The 21,622-nt window shown below is 53.6% G+C and overlaps 1 protein-coding gene and 1 non-coding gene across 2 annotated transcripts in view; both read left to right on the forward strand.

The window, feature by feature from the left end:
* Window positions 1-21,407, forward strand: part of HDAC10 (histone deacetylase 10) — a 37,569-nt gene extending 16,162 nt beyond the window's left edge. Inside the window, exons 5-21 of the mRNA XM_038756870.1 lie at window positions 42-139; window positions 1,908-2,012; window positions 2,590-2,658; window positions 2,746-2,872; window positions 4,580-4,645; window positions 4,870-4,929; window positions 5,059-5,148; window positions 6,323-6,429; window positions 6,681-6,748; window positions 7,397-7,649; window positions 8,422-8,509; window positions 10,729-10,814; window positions 13,056-13,112; window positions 14,241-14,325; window positions 16,127-16,312; window positions 18,435-18,595; window positions 21,202-21,407. Coding sequence (XP_038612798.1) covers window positions 42-139; window positions 1,908-2,012; window positions 2,590-2,658; window positions 2,746-2,872; window positions 4,580-4,645; window positions 4,870-4,929; window positions 5,059-5,148; window positions 6,323-6,429; window positions 6,681-6,748; window positions 7,397-7,649; window positions 8,422-8,509; window positions 10,729-10,814; window positions 13,056-13,112; window positions 14,241-14,325; window positions 16,127-16,312; window positions 18,435-18,595; window positions 21,202-21,367 — 1,872 coding nt within the window. The 3' untranslated portion in view covers window positions 21,368-21,407. The remainder of the gene's footprint in view (window positions 1-41; window positions 140-1,907; window positions 2,013-2,589; window positions 2,659-2,745; window positions 2,873-4,579; window positions 4,646-4,869; window positions 4,930-5,058; window positions 5,149-6,322; window positions 6,430-6,680; window positions 6,749-7,396; window positions 7,650-8,421; window positions 8,510-10,728; window positions 10,815-13,055; window positions 13,113-14,240; window positions 14,326-16,126; window positions 16,313-18,434; window positions 18,596-21,201) is intronic.
* Window positions 5,746-5,883, forward strand: LOC119937440. Its single transcript, XR_005454109.1, has one exon. It is a non-coding gene; the product is annotated as a small nucleolar RNA SNORA7 (small nucleolar RNA).
* Window positions 21,408-21,622: the final 215 nt, after the last annotated feature.

Raw genomic sequence — 21,622 nt, forward strand, 5'->3', positions numbered from 1 at the left:
AGTGGGCCCGGTGCCCGCCCCAAGACTCTGTCTCCCCACAGGCCAGCTACCAGTGTGCCCGGCTCGCCGTGGGGGTCACCCTGCAGCTGGTGGACGCCGTGCTGACCGGAGCCGTGCGCAACGGCATGGCGTTGGTCAGGTAACCGTGCCCCTTCTTCTGCCTTCCCGTCCGTGATTCCCTCCACAAATGGCCCATGCTGCCCATCCTGTGCCACCCAGGGTGCCCGCCCTGCACTGCCCACAGTGCCCGCCTCCCGGGCCCTCTGCCCCCCACCGCGTGTGAGGATTCACAGGGTTCAGTCATTCAATCGTATTTATTGAGCGCTTACTGCGCGCAGAGCACTGGACTGAGTGCACGAAACGGTTCACGCCGATCCCAGATACCAGTGCACGTGATTCGGTTTGTAAAGGCGAGCAGGGGCTACGCCTAATAAGTAGGTTTATTATCATCATCATCATCATCAATCGTATTTATTGAGCGCTTACTATGTGCAGAGCACTGGACTAAGCGCTTGGGAAGTACAAATTGGCAACATATAGAGACGGTCCCTACCCAACAGTGGGCTCACAGTCTAAAAGGGGGAGACAGAGAACAGAACCAAACATACTAACAAAATAAAATAAATAGAATAGATATCATCATCATCATCATCAATCGTATTTATTGAGCGCTTACTATGTGCAGAGCACTGGACTAAGCGCTTGGGAAGTACAAATTGGCAACATATAGAGACGGTCCCTACCCAACAGTGGGCTCACAGTCTAAAAGGGGGAGACAGAGAACAAAACCAAACATACTAACAAAATAAAATAAATAGAATAGATATGTAGGGTACTCACCCCGATCACTGCAGGGAGACCCCAGCATAGCTGCACGGGGGAGCCACGGGGAATGCAAACGGTGGTCTGCATGATCGGACGTCCTGGGTCTCAATAGCAAGGGGAAAGCAGCACATTTCATTCATTCGGTCGTATTTATTGAGCACCTACTGTGTACAGAGCACTGTACTGAGCGTGTGGGAGAGTCCAGCACAACAACAAACAGACACAGTCCCTGCCCACAATGAGTTGGGTGGGGAGAAGGCAGACGTCAATACGAATCAGTAAATGACAGCTACGTCCATAAGTGCTGTGGGGCTGGGAAGGGGGAAGAACAAAGGGAGCAGGTTAGGGGGACGCAGAAGGGTGCGGGAGATGGGGAAAAGTGGGGCTTAGTCTGGGAAGGCCTCTTGGAGGAGAGGGGCCCTCAGTAAGGTTTTGAAGATGGGGAGAGTCATTGTCGGATTTGAGGAGGGGGGTGGCTAGTGGTCGGCGGTGAGATGGAGGCCTGCACAACAGCTTTGGGAGCGTTATTGCTGTGGGAAGTATCCTCCTGACCACGTCTGGCACTTTCCCCACAGTGTGGACTTTTGTGTTTGTTCTAACTTTATGAGATAAGGCCTACATTCCCAGAGTTGGGTCGTTCTGCACCTAGTGCGGAGATGCGGCTCTTCTTTATCAGGGGTCTTCCTCCTCCCTTCTCCCTCCTCCTTTCTTCTTCTTTCTTCCTTCTTCTTCTTTCTTCTTTTCTCCTCCTTCTTCCTTCTTCTTTTTCTTCTTCCTTCTTTCTTCTTCTTCTTCTTTTCTCCTTTTCCTTCTCCTTCTCCTTCTTCTTCTTCCTTCTTCTTTCTTCTTTCTTCTTTCTTCTTCTCCTCCTCCTCCTCCTCCTCCTCCACCACCTCCTCCCTCCTCTCTCCTCCACCACCTCCTCCCTCCTCTCTCCTCCCCCTCCCCCTCCTCCTCCTCCGAATGTGAACCAAAGGGGGGCCCACGGTACTCGGTTTGGCACCGCTACATCGGTAAAGTGCCACTAAGAGCTCTCCTGCTTATCCTTCCTCGGGATCCCCCTTACACTGTCCCCTACGCAGGCCCCCAGGACACCACAGCCAGAGAGACGCTGCCAACGGGTTTTGCGTGTTCAACAACGTGGCCATTGCAGCCCGGCACGCCAAGGCCAGGCACGGCCTGGAGAGGTGAGGCCCGTGCAGGTGATTCAGGGCTCCAGCTTTTCCAGGCACCGATTTCTGCCCTCTTCCCCCTTTCTTAAGCCATCAAAATTTGGGGGTGTCCAAGCCCCTCTCCCAGAGCCCCCTCACCGATCCCCGCTGCCCTCCCCACTCTGGCCCAGCTCTGTCCAACCCTTAACTCCATCCCCTCCCTCTCCAACCTCCAGCTTCATCCCCCCGAAAGGTGTTCCCACCTTCCTGTTGTCCAGCTACAGTTTCTCCTACTGCATTTCCCTCTTCCCTGAATCTCCTGGGCCCAGAGGGTGGGCTGGATCCCACCTCAGAGTTCAGGACTCTCAGAGGACTGGATCTTGCATCCTCCACCCCCAGGAAGCCCCCCACATTTTGCAGCTACACCATCGCAGTAGGAGAATGGCGGGGAAGGGGAGTGGGGTGGGAGGGGCTCCTCGGAAAAAGAGGCAAAATTCCAGGGCCCAAGTTGGGCAGAGGGGAGAGAGGGGGCTTGGCTAACCCCATCACCTCTCTCCCTTCCTTCTTCCCTCCCTTCCGCCCTCCCTCCCACTTGTCTCTCTCCTTTGGACAGAATTCTCATCGTGGACTGGGACATTCACCACGGTCAGGGCACTCAGTACCTGTTCCAGGATGACCCAAGGTCCGAGTCGGAGTGTCCGGGCCGGGGGCTGGGGGCGGGTGTCGGGGGGAGGACGCCCGGTTCGGTGACCCTTCCCTGTGCATCCAGCGTCCTCTACTTCTCCTGGCACCGCTACGAGCACCAGCGTTTCTGGCCGCAGCTCCGAGAATCCGACTTCGACGCCGTGGGGCAGGGCCGCGGCCGAGGATTCAACGTCAATGTGCCCTGGAATGAGGTTGGGGGCCTCCTCCCCCCGCCCCGACACCCTTCCCCGTGACGGGGTGCCCAGGAAGGGCCGAAGGCGGCCACCCCGGAAGGCCTGGCTCGAGCCGAGCCCCGGGACTGCATCCCCGGTCCTCATCCGAGGGTCCCAGCGAGTGCGGGGTCAGATTGGGCGCGAGGGGCCGGGTCCTCTCGGTTATCTCCCATCCCCGGGTGTCCTGCTGTGCTGGCACCCGGCCCTGAAGGTGCCCACTCGACCCTCCCTGGCCCCTGCCCAACCTCAAAGATTCCAGTCAGGGCCACAGAGACCCAATTTGGGGGCTTCTTTCCTGGCCTGTTGGCTCCGTGAAGCCTGCCACCACCTAGCCCTTCCCCTTAAGGGCCAGAGAAGCAGCGGGGCTCAGTGGGAAGAGCCCGGGCTTTGGAGTCAGGGGTTGTGGGTTCAAATGCCGGCTCTGCTGTGTGACTCTGGGCAAGTCACTTCACTTCTCTGGGCCTCAGTTCCCTCATCTGGAAAATGGGGACTAAGACTGTGAGCCCCCTGTGGGACAACCTGATCACCTTGTAACCTCCCCAGCGCTTAGAACAGTGCTTTGCGCATAGTAAGCGCTTAATAAATGCCATCGTTATTATTATTAGAACAGTGCTTTGCACATAGTAAGCGCTTAATAAATGCCATCGTTATTATTATTAGAACAGTGCTTTGCACATAGTAAGCGCTTAATAAATGCCATCATTATTATTATAACAGTGCTTTGCACATAGTAAGCGCTTAATAAATGCCATCATTATTATTATTAGAACAGTGCTTTGCACATAGTAAGCGCTTAATAAATGCCATCATTATTATTATTAGAACAGTGCTTTGCGCATAGTAAGCGCTTAATAAATGCCATCATTAGTATTATTAGAACAGTGCTCTGCACATAGTAAGCGCTTAATAAATGCCATCATTATTATTATTAGAACAGTGCTTTGCACATAGTAAGCGCTTAATAAATGCCATCGTTATTATTATTAGAACAGTGCTTTGCACATAGTAAGCGCTTAATAAATGCCATCATTATTATTATAACAGTGCTTTGCACATAGTAAGCGCTTAATAAATGCCATCATTATTATTATTAGAACAGTGCTTTGCACATAGTAAGAGCTTAATAAATGCCATCATTATTATTATTAGAAGTGCTTTGTGCATAGTAAGCGCTTAATAAATGCCATCGTTATTATTATTAGAACAGTGCTTTGTGCATAGTAAGCGCTTAATAAATGCCATCGTTATTATTATTAGAACAGTGCTTTGCACATAGTAAGCGCTTAATAAATACCCTCATTATTATTATTAGAACAGTGCTTTGCACATAGTAAGCGCTTAATAAATGCCATCATTATTATTATTAGAACAGTGCTTTGCACATAGTAAGCGCTTAATAAATGCCATCGTTATTATTATTAGAACAGTGCTTTGCACATAGTAAGCGCTTAATAAATGCCATCATTATTATTATTTTTATTATTAAGGTTCCTGCCCCTTTCCCCCCGCACTGTCCCTTGCCCCTCGTGAAGAGTGCAGACCACCCACCCCTAGCCCCAGACCGCCAATTGTCCCTGTCTCCACCTGGGCCGGGCTGCCAAGGTGTTCCCCACTGTCCTCCCGATTCCCTGACTCCCCATATCATCCCCTCTTCCCACCTGCCACTGGACCGGCTCTTCCCCGCAGGTGGGAATGGGGAATGCCGACTATCTGGCCGTATTCTTCCACGTTCTGCTGCCGCTGGCCCTGGAGGTGATGGGGCTCCCCCGCCCTACTGGTTTGATCTGGGGACTGGGGGGTCGGGGCGAGTGGGATGGGTGGAGGGGGAAGGGGAGAGGGCCTCCTCGGAGAAGGGATGGGGTGGAAAGTGGGCGGAAGAAATAGCAAAGATCCCCAGATTTCACGGAGGAAAGTTCAACCCGCTCCTCTCCACACCCCGTCTGTTTCCCTCGTGAACCATGCTGTGGGATCACCAGTTCAACCCCGAACTGGTCTTGGTGTCCGCGGGCTACGACTCCGGGATCGGGGACCCCGAGGTGAGCTTTCTGGTCTCCGGCAGGTGAGGGGTCCCGGGATCCCCCAGTTGGGGCTGGGGGCCAAAGGGGGGGCTCGGGTTGACTGGAGTCGTGCTGATGGGTCGGGTGGGGGGATATTTCTGATTGCAGGGAGAGATGGTCGCCACGCCAGAGTGCTTTGCACACCTGACCCATTTCCTGCAGCCACTGGCGGGGGGCAAGCTGTGTGTTGTCCTCGAGGTGAGTGTCCCATGTCCCATCGGGTGCCAGGCTATCAGTGGGGGCTCCCCGGGGCCAAACCCAGAGACCCGGGGGCATGCTTGGGGTCACTCGGTCTATCCCCCTGCCTGGTGGCCTGGCCCTTGCTCCAGCTGATGAGTCCCAAGGGGACAGGGGCTGGGCTAGGTGACAGAAGAAGCTCTGCGAACCGCTCTTTTAAGGCTCGCGTTGCAGCGGGCGGATGAGAAGAGAAACCGCCCTCCAGGAAGGAATGTAGGGTCCTGAGAGGGGGGGTCTCCTTCTGTGGAGGTCGGAGACAACGGGAGAACAGGAGAGACCACCACTCCACTGCCCTCCCAGGTTTGGGTGGGCCAGGGAGGGGGTCACGAGCTTCCCGTGGGCAGGGACTGTGTCTGCTTATTGTTATGTGGTACTTTCCCAAGCTCCTAATTCAGTTCTCTGCACACAGTAAGCGCTCAATAAATACAGTTGACTGACTCAGAGGCAGAAGGATGGATGCAGTGAGTGTGGGATGATGCCGGGGCCCATCGCTAGAGTTTTGGGCTTGCATGTTCGGGCTTGCCAAACAGTGAATAATGAAGCAGTAGGATGTAGATTACCCTCTCGGGGTCGCACCTGGAGAGTTTCCAGTCCTCTACCAGTCACGACTACAGGAGGGAGAGTCAAGCAGAGGCCTACCCATTCCATTCCCAGCTTGGGCAGTGGCTAGCCAGTGGAAGGCAATCTGCTACAAGTCAAAACTCACCCGGGCTGGGCAGCAGCGGCGGGGAGAGGGTCGAGGGCAGAGACTTGTTTACTGCGCGGAACGAAGCAACGGTAAACCACTTCTGTATTTTGACCAAGAAAACTCTATGGATTTGCTACTGGAGCAATTGTAAGTGGGGCATTCTGGGAGAGATGCGTCAACGGCATCGTTATGGATCGGACGTGACTCGACTGAATAAGACAATAATAGGGATATAGGTTGTTTTTTTCTCCCTGGGAGTTGATGGGCAGAGAGGGGAGAGGTGCCCCTGCATACACTCCCCCGACACTACAGCCCCCCGAGTCTGCATCCCTGAGCTGCCTGTGGGACAATCTGCTCACCTTGTAACCTCCCCAGCGCTTAGAACGGTGCTTTGCACATCGTAAGCGCTTAATAAATGCCATCTTTGTGATTATTATTATTCTCCAGGGCGGATACCACTTGCTGTCGCTGGCGGAGTCTGTCTGCATGACGGTCAGGACTCTCCTTGGTGACCCCCTGCCCCCGCTGCCGGGCAACATGGAGCCGTGCTTCAGGTTCAGGGCCTGGGGGGATGGATGGGGAGCCGGGTGGGAGATCCGATTTGGGGAGGGCCTGGGGTCAATCATCAAAGCCTGGGAGGTGGGGAAGGGGGGAGTCCTGGGGTGGGGGGCTCCTTTCTTCTGGGAGAGAAAGGCAAACTGGGGGAGGGTGGGGCTGAAAGGGGGGAGAGGGTGTGGATTTTCTCTGGGGCCCCGTGGTACCCCCAGTTGGCACTCACCACCCCTGTGCCGTTGTCGCCGGGCAGCGCCCTGGAGTCGATTCAGAATGTACGAGCTGCCCATGCCCCATACTGGACGTGCCTCAGGCAGAAAGGTACCCGACTGGGGGCGGCCCAAGGGCCAAAGGGGTGGGGAGGGTGGGTTCAGAAGGGGCATTTCGGAAACTGAGGCCTCTAGCCTTAGACACGCCTCTGGCATGCCTTGTGGCCTCGGGCGAGTCGCTTCACTTCTCTGGGCCTCAGTTCTCTCATCTGTAAAATGGGGATTCCATACCTGTTCTCCCTCCTCCTTAGACTGTGAGCCCCATGTGGGACAGGGGCCGTGTCCAACCTGATTACCTTCAATCTATCTCAACGTTCAGTATAGCGCTTGGCATAAGCGCTTAACAAATGCCACGATTATTAGCGTTATTCCTTGCCCTCAGCCCGATTTCTCTCAAGCTCAGAGGTTGAAGGCCCAAGCTAATTTCTGTGGGGCAGAAAGGGTTCAATTGACCCAGCAACCAAAAAGCTCGTGGTGGGGAAGGGGGATAGTTGGGGCGGGGCCGTCTCAAGTGATGTGACTGTGAGCCCACTGTTGGGTAGGGACTGTCTCTATATGTTGCCAACTTGTACTTCCCAAGCGCTTAGTACAGTGCTCTGCATACAGTAAGCGCTCAATAAATACGATTGATGATGATGATGAAGTGATGTGGGGATTTGCCCCCCACCGGACCAGCCCGTTCCCTCCCCTCGTCTCCCAGGCGCCATCCCGGAACGGGAGTCCGGACCCCCGGAGCAGACGTCGGTCCCCCCGGGCCAGGAAGCCGAACCCAGAGACGCCGCCAGCCTCGTGGAGGAGGCCCTGGCCACTCTGAGGACCGGCCTGCTGGGCCCCATCCCTCCGATCCGCACGGCCGCCGGGCTGGCCTCCGGACCCGCGGGGTGGCCCCTGCCCTCGGCCGTACACCGGGAAGAGGGGCCTGCCGGCGGAGGGGACGCTGCGGCTTTGGCCAGGTGGCGTACGGTTCCTTCCCACCCCGCACAACGGGGGCAGAGAGGATCTTGGCGGGTAGGGGGTTTGGGTGTAGCTGTTCCTGCCCTGCTGGGGTGAAACCCCAGGGCCCGGGCTGTCGGATAAAAACCATCGGCTCCTGAACGGTGCCATCCTGCCCCGGACCACAGGCCAAGTGGGTAGAGCCCGGGCCTGGGAACCAGAAACTAATGAGTCTAATCCCTGCTCTGCCACTTGTCTGCTGTGTGACCTTGGGCAAGTCACTTCACTTCTCTGGGCCTCAGTTCCCTCATCTTTAAGTGGAGAGTGAGACTGTGAGCCCCAGATGGGATGGGGACTATGTCCAGCCCGATTTGCTTGTATCCACCCCAGCGCTTAATACTGTACTTGCCACATAGCACTTAATAATAATAATATTGGTGTTTGTTAAGCGCTTACTATGTGCCAATCACTGTTCTAAGCGCTGGGGGGAATACCAGGTAATCAAGGCTGTCCCATAGTTGCACATAGTAAACGCTTAATAAATGCCATCATCATCATCATCTTCTCTATACCTAAATCGATCAATCAATAATATTTTTTGAGCGCTTAACCGTGTGCAGGACACTGTACGAAGCACTTGGGAGAATACACTAAAACAGATTCGGTAGACATGCCGTCTGCCCACAAGCAGCTTACAGTCTAGAGGAGCTTACAGTCTAGAGGAGTATAACCATGTTTGATTTATGAGTATGCTTTTTGTGTGTGTGTGTGTGTGTGTTTGTTCGCATGCAGTAAAGGTGAAGCCCAGTTTGGAGACAAAGATGCCTGTGAGTCTCTTGGAAAACTCCTGGCCATCTTGGACAAAATCCTGACAAAGCAGGTAATGCGGCAGACCGGCCCTGGGGGCCAGTTGTGGGCTATTCCTCTTCCTCCTCCTCCAAAGTTTGACAACCTCTACTTCGTTGTGGAGATGTGGCCCTCCCCAGAGGCAGGGGACTAGACCAGATGACCTGTTAAGGTCGTGCCTGGCCCTGAAATCTCTTGCCCTGGTGCCTCTTTCCTCCTTTTCCTTCTCCTCCTCCTCCGTGCTTCTGGGGGCATTAGCTGCTGGGCCAGGGTGGACTAAAAGAGGGGCAAATGTATTCTTTCAAAGAACAGCTAGCTCGCAGTGATCTGCCATCCAAGGTGCAGGTGCCATCCTTCGTAGGCACCTGCTTCTTTCTGGCCTGCCTGGGCAGGAGACAAGGTTGGGGGTGGCCGGAGGTGTTTCCCTGACAGTCAGCTCTGAATTTGGTGCAGGCCCCGGGGTAAGAAAGACAGGGGGGAAGGCAACCGGCTTGGGTGGGAGAATTGCCGCGGATCAATCAATCAATCAATCAATCAATCGTATTTATTGAGCGCTTACTATGTGCAGAGCACTGTACTAAGCGCTTGGGAAGTACAAATTGGCAACACATAGAGACAGTCCCTACCCAACAGTGGGCTCACAGTCTAAAAGGGGGAGACAGAGAACAGAACCAAACATACCAACAAAATAAAATAAATAGGATAGAAATGTACAAGTAAAATAAATAAATAAATAAATAAATAGAGTAATAAATATGTACAACCATATATACATATATACAGGTGCTGTGGGGGAGGGAAGGAGGTAAGATGGGGGGATGGAGAGGGGGACGAGGATCACCCACAGGGCGGATAATTGAGGTTGGCGGATAATCGAGGTCAGGCTGGGACAAAGAGTGGATTGCATGGTGTCTTCAGCCACATCATTAAAAGCAGCGTGGCTCCGTGGAAAGAGCCCGGGCTTCGGAGTCAGAGGTCATGGGCTCAATTCCTGGCTCAGCTGTGTGACTTCGGGCAAGTCACTTCTCTGTGCCTCAGTTCCCTCATCTGGAAAATGGGGATGAAGACTGTGAGCCCCCCGTGGGACAACCTGATCACCTTGTAACCTCCCCAGCGCTTAGAACAGTGCTTTGCACGTAGTAAGCGCTTAATAAATGCTATTATTATTATTATTATCGTGGGACTTTCACCTTGGGCAATACCTTATGATCCCAATTTTTTAAAAATAGTGTTTGTTAAGTGCTATCTGCCAGGTACTGTACTAAGCGCTGGGGTAGATCCAAGATAGAGGTTGGACACATTTCCTGTCCCACATGGGGCTCCCAGGCTTAATCCCCAGTTTTTCAGGTGAGGCGACTGAGGCCTAAAGAAGTGAAGTACTTGCCCAGAGTCACCCGGCAGCTAAGTGATGGATCCGGGGTTAGAACCGGGAAGGACCCGGAGCTGAGGGCTACCGGTGGAGGAGGACGGGCCGGTGACTCCCTTAATTCTCCACCTGGCTTTGCTGAAAACTCGGAAACAGAGGCTAGAGTCTGGCTTTCACGGGGACGGATGAGAAACAGCGTGGCCTAAAGGATGGAGCCCGGGCCTGGGCATCAGAAGAACTGGGTTCTAATCCCGGCTCCACCACTGGTCTGCTGTGTAGCCTTGGTCAAGTCACTTCACTTCTCTGGGGATCTGTAAATGTGTTTATTTGTACATATCTATTCTATGTATTTTATTTTGTTAGTATATTTGGTTATGCTCTCTGTCTCCCCCTTTTAGACTGTGAGCCCACTGTTGGGTAGGGACCGTCTCTATATGTTGCCAATTTGTACTTCCCAAGCGCTTCGTACAGTGCTCTGCACATAGTAAGCGCTCAATAAATACGATTGATGATGATGATGATGATGTTTATTCTATTCATTTTATTTTGTTGATACGTTTTGTTTTGTTGTCTTGTCTCCCCCTTCTAGACTGTGAGCCCACTGTTGGGTAGGGACCGTCTCTATAAGTTGCTAAGTTGTACTTCCCAAGCGCTTAGTCCAGTGCTGTGCACGCAGTAAGCGCTCAATAAATACGATGGAATGAATGAATGAACCCAGGCCCTTCTGACTCCCGGGCCTGTGCTCTATCCACGCTGCTTTTCTATGCTGTATCCCGATTCAGCCGGTAGCCAGTTCCCACATCAGCAGGGCCGTTCCCACTCCTCCCTCTGAGACGCCGACGGCCCCGGAGGGTCTCCCCTGACTTTCCACCCTGCCTGGTTCCCAGGTCCGCAACGGAATCGTCACGACGCCTGTGGCTTCTTCCTCTTCTGCCGTGGCCATCCAGCGCTGCGTCGACTCCGGACTTAAGAGGTGACTCGAGTTTCCCGGTCTCCTTCTCCTGGGGGTGGACCCGACCTTCTGTCGTTCAGTTGTGCTCCGGCCCGCAGCCTTGCAGAGCGCGCCGGGGAGCTACCGGCCTGCCAGCGCTCTTGCAACGTCACGCGCCATCACCCTTGGCCAGTCGGCTTCCCGTTCCCTTTAACGATGGTATTCACTCTCCACTGCCAACCGCTTAATAAATGCCATTATTATTATTATTATTTATTACTGTCTCCCCCTTCTAGACTGTGAGCCCACTGTTGGGTAGGGACTGTCTCTATATGTTGCCAACTTGTACTTCCCAAGCGCTTAGTACAGTGCTCTGCACACAGTAAGCGCTCAGTAAATACGATTGATTGATTATTAATCGCTTACTATGTGCAAAGCACTGTTCTAAGCGCCGGGGAGGTTACAAGGTGATCAGGTTGCCCCACGGGGGGCTCACAGTTTGAATCCCCATTTTACAGATGAGGGAACCGAGGCACAGAGAAGTTAAGTGACTTGCCCAGAGTCACACGGCTGACAATTGGCAGAGCCAGGATTTGAACCCACGGCCTCTGACTCCAAAACCCGTGCTCTTGACCCCTCGTGACCTCTGACTCCAAAGCCTGGGCTGTTTCCATTGAGCCATGCTGCTTCTCTGTGAAAAAGGATTTACACATTTCCCCGTTCATTCATTCAATCGTATAGAGACGGTCCCTACCCAACAGTGGGCTCACAGTCTAGAAGGCGGAGACAGACAACAAAACAAGTAGACAATAGTCAATACCATCAGAATACACAGAATTATAGCTATATGTACAACATTAATGTTTCCTAAGGCCTGGGGACTTTCCATAGTCTTCTTTAATAGGTTTTCCCCTCTAACTGGCTATAAAAAAAGGAAGGGGGTTGGCTACCTTGACCCTAATATTTGTGGAAGGGGAAAAAGATGGAATTTCATTCATTCAATCAATCAATCAATCAATCAATCGTATTTATTGAGCGCTTACTGTGTGCAGAGCACTGTACTAAGCGCTTGGGAAGTCCAAGTTGGCAACATCTAGAGACAGTCCCTACCCAACAGTGGGCTCACAGTCTAGAAGGGGGAGACAGAGAACAAAACCAAACATACTAACAAAATAAAATAAATAGAATAGATATGTACAAGTAAAATAAATAGAGTAATAAATATGTACAAACATATATACATATATACAGGTGCTGTGGGGAAGGGGTTGCCAACTTGTACTTCCCAAGCGCTTAGTACAGTGCTCTGTACACAGTAAGCGCTCAATAAATACGATTGAATGAATCCCTCCCTTACCTCTTTCCCCTCCCCACAGCACCTGTATGTATGTATATATATTTGTACGTATTCATATTTATTACTCTATTTTATTTGTACATATTTATTTTATTTTGTTAATATGTTTTGTTTTGTTCTCTGTCTCCCCCTTCTAGACTGTGAGCCCACTGTTGGGTAGGGACCGTCTCTAGATGTTGCCAACTTGGACTTCCCAAGCGCTTAGTCCAGTGCTCTGCACGCAGTAAGCGCTCAATAAATACGATTGAACTGAATGAATGAATGAACGAGAGGGGGACGAGGGGGAGAGTAAATTACCTCAATCGTATCTACTGAGCGCTCACTGTGTGCAGAGCACTGTATTAATCCTTATCCTTATCAACAGTTGCCACCAAGAGATGGGCTGGGAGGGTAGGGAAAAGCTAGTGTGTTGTAGTGGTGTGGAAGAATGGATCCCTAGAATTAATTCCCGTTCTATCCCGGGATCCACCCTCACCTGGGACAGCTCTCTCTGCGCCCTCCTCCTCCCCGCTTCCCAACTCCGCTTCCATTTCCTCTCCACATAGAGCACAGTTCAAGGTTCCCTATTCTGGGAAATAATCCCAGAAACATCCCACCCGCCTGGGTTCTGTCCTGCCCGGCTCAGCCCAACGCAGTGGGACCCCAAGGCTGAGAGGGGGGAGCGAGAAAGAGAGAGAATAATGTTAATAATGATGGCATTTATTAAGCGCTTACAATGTGCAAAGCACCGTTCTAAGTGCCGGACAACTGTTCTAAGCGAAGAGCATGTGTGACGGAGTGGGGTGTGTGTCCTTGTGTGTGTGTGTGTGTACGTCTGTCCATTCGGGCCATTGGGCCCAGCCCTTTGTGGGGGTCGTTCCCCGCAGAAAGTCCATCCGCCAGTGCCCCCGGGGCGGCCAGCTAAGCCCCCGCTCTGGCCTGTGCAGGGTGCTCTGCGTCGCCGTGGGAGACCTGGATATCGCCACAGACCTGAACGAAGAGGGGTGCGTGGCCACAGCCGCGGCGGTGACTGCTGGGGCCCTGAAAAAAGGATGTTTTCCTGGGTGCAACTCGGAGATTCGGGGGTGGCTGACACAGGACAAACCCCTCACTGGGGCGGGGGGTGTTGACAGAGCTGGGGGTCTTCGGGGGGCCCTGCTTATATGCCCTTTTCCCCCTGCACCATCTCTAACCCTGCCACTGATCGCTCCTGGCCTAGTCCCTTCAAATTGTGTTGCCAATTTGTACTTCCCAAGCGCTTAGTACAGTGCTCTGCACATAGTAAGCGCTCAATAAATACGATTGATTGATTGATTGAGAGGAGGCTTGGGTTTGGGTGGGGAGGGGGGAAAAATGCCTAGGGAGTGTGCGGTAGCAGGGCCCCGGGGATGATTCCGGAGGATGGGGTGGAATAACAGTCACAGTCTTTTAGACTGTGAGCCCTATGTTGGGTAGGGACTGTCTCTATATGTTGTCAGTTTGTACCTCCCAAGCGCTTAGTACAGTGCTCTGCACATAGTAAGCGCTCAATAAATACGATTGATGAATAATAATAATAATAATAATAATGATGGCATTTATTAAGCTCTTACTATGTGCAAAGCACTGTTCTAAGCGCTGGGGAGGTTACAAGGTGATCAGGTTGTCCCACGGGGGGCTCACGATCTTAATCCCCATTTTACAGTTGAGGTCACTGAGGCCCAGAGAAGTGAAGTGACTTGCCCAAAGTCACACAGCCGGCAGTTGGCGGAGCCGGGATTCGAACCCATGAACTCTGACTCCAATCAATCAATCGATCGTATTTATTAAGCGCTTACTGTGTGCAGAGCACTGGACTAAGCGCTTGGGAAGTACAAGTCGGCAACGTATAGAGGCGGTCCCTACCCAACAGCGGGCTCACAGTCTAGAAGGGGAAGACAGAGAACAAAACAAAACATATTAACAAAATAAAATAACTCCAAAGCCAGGGCTCTTCCCACTGAGCCACGCTGCCGTGGAAGGGCTTGGGGGACACGGGAGGCGGATTCCCAAGTTCAGGGTGGATCCGTCTCCTGGGGCCGGGCAGGGGCTGGTCACCCCGTCTCCCCCTAGTCCAGGATCCTGCCAAACCCAGCTCCTTCCTCCTCCCACAGCCAAGCCCTCCTGATTCACGTCGGAGGGGCCGACGGGCCCGGAACCAGCCCTTCCAACTACCGCGTCCCCCTGGCCTGGAAACAGGTGACCCCTCGGGGGGAGGCTGGGCCGCAGCTAATTGAGGGGCGGTGATGGATGAAGACGCACGAATCCGTTTACCCATTTTACAGATGAGGACACTGAGGCCTGGGAGGGGGACGCCACTCCAATGTCCCCCCAGACCCTCTTTAAATCCTGCCTTCTCCGCAGCCCCAGGCCGAGCAATGGGGCCGGTGCGCTCACCCCCGCGTGAGCCCCTGTTTTTAGACTCCCATTGCTGCTGGGGGGTCCCAGGTCAGACAGGAATAAAGAAAAAAAAATAATGATGGCATTTGTTAAGCGCTTACTATGCGCAAAGCACTGTTCTAAGCGCTGGGGGGGCGGATACAAGGTGATCAGGTTGTCCCACGTGGGGCTCCCAGTCTTAATCCCCATTTTACAGACGAGGTCACTGAGGCACAGAGAAGTGAAGTGACTTGCCCGAAGTCACACAGCTGACATACTAACGGTGGTGTTGGTTACGTACGTCCTGTGAGAAGCAGCATGGCGTAGTGGCCAGCGCATGGGCCTGGGAATCTGAAGGTCGTGGGTTCTAATCCCAGCCCCGCCACGTAACTTGCTGCCGTGACCTTGGTCAACTCACTTCACTTCTCTGTGTCCTCAGTCCCCTCATCTGGTAAACGGGGATTGAGACCGCGGGCCCCACGCGGGGCAGGGACTGTGTCCAATGCGATTGGTTTTGTTCTCCGTCTCCCCCTTTTAGACTGTGAGCCCACTGTTGGGTAGGGACCGTCTCTATATGTTGCCAACTTGGACTTCCCAAGCGCTTAGTACAGTGCTGTGCGCACAGTAAGCGCTCAGTAAATACAATTGATTGATTTGGGCGCCACTCCAATGTCCCCTCAGACCCTGTCTAAATTCTGCCTTCTCCACAGCCCCAGGCCGAGCAATGGGGCCGGTGCGCTCACCCCCGCGTGAGCCCCTGTTTTTAGACTCCCATTGCTGCTGGGGGGTCCCAGGTCAGACAGGAATAAAGAAAAAAAAATAATGATGGCATTTGTTAAGCGCTTACTATGCGCAAAGCACTGTTCTAAGCGCTGGGGGGGGCGGATACAAGGTGATCAGGTTGTCCCACGTGGGGCTCCCAGTCTTAATCCCCATTTTACAGACGAGGTCACTGAGGCACAGAGAAGTGAAGTGACTTGCCCAAAGTCACACAGCTGACATACTAATGGTGGTGTTGGTTATATACGTCCTGTGAGAAGCAGCATGGCGTAGTGGCCAGCGCATGGGCCTGGGAATCTGAAGGTCGTGGGTTCTAATCCCAGCCCCGCCATGTACCTTGCTGCCGTGACCTTGGTCAACTCACTTCACTTCTCTGTGTCCTCAGTCCCCTCATCTGGTAAACGGGGATTGAGACCGCGGGCCCCACGCGGGGCAGGGACTGTGTCCAATGCGATTGGTTTTGCTCTTGGTTAGTACAGTGCTAGGCGCTTGGTACAGTGATCTGCACATAGTAAGCGCTCAATAAATACGATTGATGATGTTCTCCGTCTCCCCCTTTCAGACTGTGAGCCCACTGTTGGGTAGGGACTTGCCAACTTGGACTTCCCAAGCACTTAGTACGGTGCTCCGCACACAGTAAGCGCTCAATAAATACGATTGATTGATAGATTGATTTACTCGTATCCTCCCCAGCGCTTAGTGCAGTGCATTTAACAAATGCCACCGTTATTAAGCGCTGGGGTAGATACCAGTCTGGGCGACCCTTGGTGTCGAGCAGTGGCGGGGGGTGGCGGACTGGACGCGTGCTCTCCCCCTGACTCTCTGCTCCGTCAAACCGAAGGGCGCCGAGGACAGCGGCTTCGCCCTGGCAATCCCCGGCCTCCTCCTCCCCGTGGCTTATAGCTACCGGCCCGACGTGGTAGTCCTGGCTTTGGGGGCTGGCACCGACCTGGACCGAGGGGAGACTTGGCTGCTCACCAGCTTGCTGCAGGGCGTTGCCCAGGGCCGGCTCCTGGCCGTGGTCCAGGTGAGAGGCCCCAGGCCGGCTGCGGACGCTTCCCCCTATAATAATAATAATAATGGCATTTATTAAGCGCTTACTATGTGCAAAGCACTGGGGGAGGATACAAGGAGATCAGGTTCTCGACTTCCCCCTTCTAGACCGTGAGCCCACTGTTGGGTAGGGACTGTCTCTATATGTTGCCAACTTGGACTTCCCAAGCGCTTAGTACAGTGCTCTGCACCCAGTAAGCGCTCAGTAAATACGATTGATTGATTGATTGATTCCCCTCCCCACAGCACCTGTATATATGTTTGTGCGTATTTATTGCTCTATTTTATTTGTACGTATTTATTCTATTTATTTTATTTTAATATGTTTTGTTCTCCGTCTCCCCCTTCTAGACTGTGAGCCCGCTGTTGGGTAGGGACCGTCTCTAGATGTTGCCAACTTGGACTTCCCAAGCGCTTAGTCCAGTGCTCTGCACACAGTTAAGCGCTCAATAAATATGATCGAATGAATGAAGGGGAGGAAAAACAGATGGTGAATCCCCATTTACAGTTGTGGAAACTGAAGCACAGAGAATCAACCAATCAGTCGTATTCATTGAGCGCTTACTGTGTGCAGAGGACTGTACTAAGCGCTTGGGAAGTACAAGTCGGCAACACATACAGTCCCTACCCAACAGCGGGCTCACAGTCTAGAAGGGGGAGACGGAGAACAAAACCAAACACACTAACAAAATAAAATAAATAGAATAGATATGTACAAGTAAGATGCGAAATGATTTGCCTAAAGTTCCTCAGCGGGCAAGTGGCGGAGCCAGGAGTAGAACTTAGGTCCCCTGGCTCTTAGGCCAGGGCTCTTTCCACTAAGCCATGATGCTTCTGGCGAGCTGCAGTGTTAGTAGCGGAAGGGAGTGAGGGGAGGAAACAGCGGGAATAGCCTGGGTCAGGGTGAAGATCGGAGGGTGAGAAGGGGAGCGGTCGGGGGTTTAGGTGCGTGTTGGGGGACGGGATGGTCCCTGCTGGAGAGCTGTGTAAGGAAGGGAGGCTCTTTGCCTCTTCATTCTCCGTAGCAGCGGATCACGGGAGCTCCTGGAGGGCAGGTGTGGTGTCCTTGGGCCCCAGAGGATACCAGAACCAGGAATACAACTTAGGTCCCCTGGCTCTTAGGCCAGGGCTCTTTCCACTAAGCCACGATGCTTCTCGTGAGCTGCAGTGTTAGTAGCGGAAGGGAGTGAGGGGAGGAAACAGCGGGAATAGCCTGGGTCAGGGTGAAGATCGGAGGGTGAGAAGGAGAGCGATCGGGGGTTTAGGTGTGTGTTGGAGGACGGGATGGTCCCTGCTGGAGAGCTGTGTAAGGAAGGGAGGCTCTTTGCCTCTTCATTCTCCATAGCAGCGGATCACGGGAGCTCCTGGAGGGCAGGTGTGGTGTCCTTGGGCCCCAGAGGATACCAGAGCCAGGAGTACAACTTAGGTCCCCTGGCTCTTAGGCCAGGGCTCTTTCCACTCAGCCACGCTACTTCTCGCGAGCTGCAGTGTTAGTAGCGGAAGGGAGTGAGGGGAGGAAACAGCGGGAATAGCCTGGGTCAGGGTGAAGATCACAGGGTGAAAAGGGGAGCGGTCGGGGGTTTAGCTGCGTGTTGGGGGACAGGGTTGTCCCTGCTGGAGAGCTGTGTAAGGAAGGGAGGCTCTTTGCCTCTTCATTCTCCGTAGCAGCAGATCACGGGAGCTCCTGGAGGGCAGGTGTGGTGTCCTTGGGCCCCAGAGGATACCAGAGCCAGGAGTGCAACTTAGGTCCCCTGGCTCTTAGGCCAGGGCTCTTTCCACTAAGCCATGCTGCTTCTCGCGAGCTGCAGTGTTAGTAGCGGAAGGGTGTGAGGGGAGGAAACAGCGGGAATAGCCTGGGTCAGGGTGAAGATCAGAGGGTGAGAAGGGGAGCAGTCGGGGGTTTAGGTGCGTGTTGGGGGACGGGATGGTCCCTGCTGGAGAGCTGTGTAAGGAAGGGAGGCTCTCGCCTCTTCATTCTCCGTAGCAGCGGATCACGGGAGCTCCTGGAGGGCAGGTGTGGTGTCCTTGGGCCCCAGAGGATACCAGTGCCGTAGGCGAGTGAGTCACGGCGGCCACGTTTTCCCCCTGACCCCCAGGATTCGGAACTCCCCTATGTGGAGACGCTGACTGGAGCCCTTCTGGGGGCCCCCCCACCCGCCCTGGGCCCCCCCAGACCCACGTCCCCCCGAGAACGTGCAGGCCCTGGAGCAGCAACGGCAACGGCTGCAGCAGCAGTGGAGCATGCTGCGGCGCTCGGGTGAGCCGCCAGCCCCGGGTCTCGTTTGGCCGGGGGGCTGGCGTGGTGTCCGGGAGGTGGGAGGGAGACGGGGGCGCGGGGTCTCCAGCCCGCCAAATCCCAGTTTAACAGCTCCGCCTCCCCAGAGTGCAGCGAGACCGACTGCCGGTTGGCGTATCCACGGTGCATTCTGGGTGCGGGCCGCCCGGTTGGGGAGGCCGCCCCACCATCCTTAATAATAATGGCATTTATTAAGCGCTTACTATGTGCAAAGCACTGTTCTAAGCACTGGGGAGGTTACAGGGTGATCAGGTTGTCCCACGGGGGGCTCACGTTCTTCATCCCCATTTCACAGATGAGGGAACTGAGGCCCAGAGAAGAGAAGTGACTTGCCCAAAGTCACACAGCTGACAATTGGCGGAGCCAGGATTTGAACCCGTGACCTCTGACTCCAGAGCCCGGGCTCTTTCCAATGAGCCACGCTGCTTCCCCAACTGGGGACACCCCAGGCTACAGCGGGAGTGGCGGCTCTCCCTGGGACCCGTTAATAATAATAATAATAATAATGATAGCATTTATTAAGCATTTACTATGTGCAAAGCACTGTTCTAAGCGCTGGGGAGGTTACAAGGTGATCAGGTTGTCCCACGGGGGGCTCACGGTCTTCACCCCCATTTTGCAGATGAGGGAACTGAGGCCCAGAGAAGTGAAGTGACTTGCCCAAAGTCACACAGCTGACAATTGGCGGAGCCGGGATTTGAACCCATGACCTCTGACTCCAAATAATAATAATGGCATTTATTAAGCGCTTACTATGTGCAAAGCACTGTTCTAAGCGCTGGGGAGGTTACAAGGTGATCAGGTACAATTAAATCTAGATAATAATAGTAATAATGATGGCATTTATTAAACGCTTACTCTGTGCAAAGCACTGTTCTAAGCACTGGGGAGGTTACAAGGTGATCAGGTTGTCCCACGGTGGGGGCTCACAGTCTTCATCCCCATTTTCCAGATGAGGTCACTGAGGCCCGGAGAAGTGAAGTGACTTGCCCAGAGCTGCACAGCTGATAAGTGGCGGAGCCGGGATTTGAACCCATGACCTCTGACTCCAAAGCCCGGGCTCTTTCCACCGAGCCACGCTACAGAGGGAGTGGCGGCTCTCCCCGGGCCCTGCTGACCGGAGCTCCGCGATCCCGGCCCGCAGACTGGCCGTGGGATTTCTCCCCAGTTGGCATCACATGTGGCTTTAGTGGTTTGAATCACTGCTGTGCTCTGCACATAGTAAGCGCTCAATAAATACGATTGATGATGGTGATGGATGACCGGAGGCTCCGGGGTAAGAGGCGAGGGCGGCTGACCGGCGGCCGGTCAGTCCCGTGGTGCGGCTGACCTGTGTCTCAAGGGCCCGCCGTCCGTTCTTCTCCCTGCCGGGGAGAGGGGAGGAGCCCACAGAACACCAGCGTGCCTCGGTGGAAAGAGCCCGGGCTCTGGAGTCGCAGGTCATGGGTTCAAATCCCAGCTCCGCCACTTGTCAGCTGGGTGGCTTTGGGCAAGTCTTCTCTGTGCCTCAGTGACCTCATCTGTCAAATGGGGATGAAGACCGTGAGCCCCCCGTGGGACAACCTGATCACCTTGTAACCTCCCCAGCGCTTAGAACAGTGCTAGTTGGGGATGGGTGAGGAAGGGGAGAGGAGTAAAGCCCACGTCCTCCCCCGGGCCTGGAATGCCCTCCCTCTGCCCATCCGCCAAGCTAGCTCTCTTCCTCCCTTCAAGGCCCTGCTGAGAGCTCACCTCCTCCAGGAGGCCTTCCCACACTGAGCCCCTTCCTTCCTCTCCCCCCTCGCCCCCCTCTCCATCCCCCCCATCTTACCTCCTTCCCTACCCCACAACACCTGTATATATGTATATATGTTTGTACATATTTATTACTCTATTTATTTATTTATTTATTTTACTTGTACATATCTATTCTATTTATTTTATTTTGTTAGTATGTTTGGTTTTGTTCTCTGTCTCCCCTTTTAGGCTGTGAGCCCACTGTTGGGTAGGGACTGTCTCTATATGTTGCCAATTTGTACTTCCCAAGCGCTTAGTACAGTGCTCTGCACATAGTAAGCGCTCAATAAATACGATTGATGATGATGATGATGAAAGATAAAGTTGGAGCCCCTCCCTCCTCCTTGCTGACTTAAGCAGAACTCTGTTTGTACAGATTTACTACTCTATTTTACTTATACATATTTACTGTTCTATTTACTTTATTCTCTTAATATGTTTTGTTTTGTTGTCTGTCTCCCCCGTCTAGGCTGTGAGCCCGCTGTTGGGTAGGGACTGTCTCTATCTGTTGCCAACTTGGACTTCCCAAGCGCTTAGTACAGTGCTCTGCACACAGTAAGCGCTCAATAAATACGATTGAATGAATGAATGAATGCTTTGCACCTAGTAAGCGCTTAATAAATGCCATTATTATTGTTATCATTAACCCTAGGCCCCTGGGACCCCAGGCCGAAGGCTGTGGGGGGAGCAAAGGTGGATTGGCTGTGCTGGGAGCCGGGGACGATGCCAGAGGGGAAGAGGGAATTTGCGACTCATCTTACGCTTCCTTTCTCTCTCATTCTCCCTTCCAGTAAAGTAAGCGCGACCCGTCTCCTCTCCTCCCACCCCCACCACCGTTCGGACCTCCACGGCCACAGGACAGCGAAGCCCGGCAGGCGCCGTAGGCTGAAGCCACAAGACACGGGGCCGGGGTGGGAGGTGGTTGGGACCCCGAGCCCGCCCCCACCAACCAAGTAAACAATAACAATAAATAATAAAGATGGCATTTGTTAAGCGCTTACTATGTGCAAAGCACTGTTCTAAGCGCTGGGGAGGATGCAAGGTGATCAGGTTGTCCCACGGGGGGCTTACAGTCTTCATCCCCATTCTACAGGGGAGGGAAGTGAGGCCCGGAGAAGTGAAGTGACTTGCCCCAAGTCACACAGCGGACAAGCGGCAGAGTGAGCCCGCTGTTGGGTAGGGACCGTCTCTGTATGTTCCCAACTTGGACTT

This window comes from Tachyglossus aculeatus, chromosome 14, assembly GCF_015852505.1.
Source record: "Tachyglossus aculeatus isolate mTacAcu1 chromosome 14, mTacAcu1.pri, whole genome shotgun sequence".
NCBI lineage: Eukaryota > Metazoa > Chordata > Mammalia > Monotremata > Tachyglossidae > Tachyglossus > Tachyglossus aculeatus.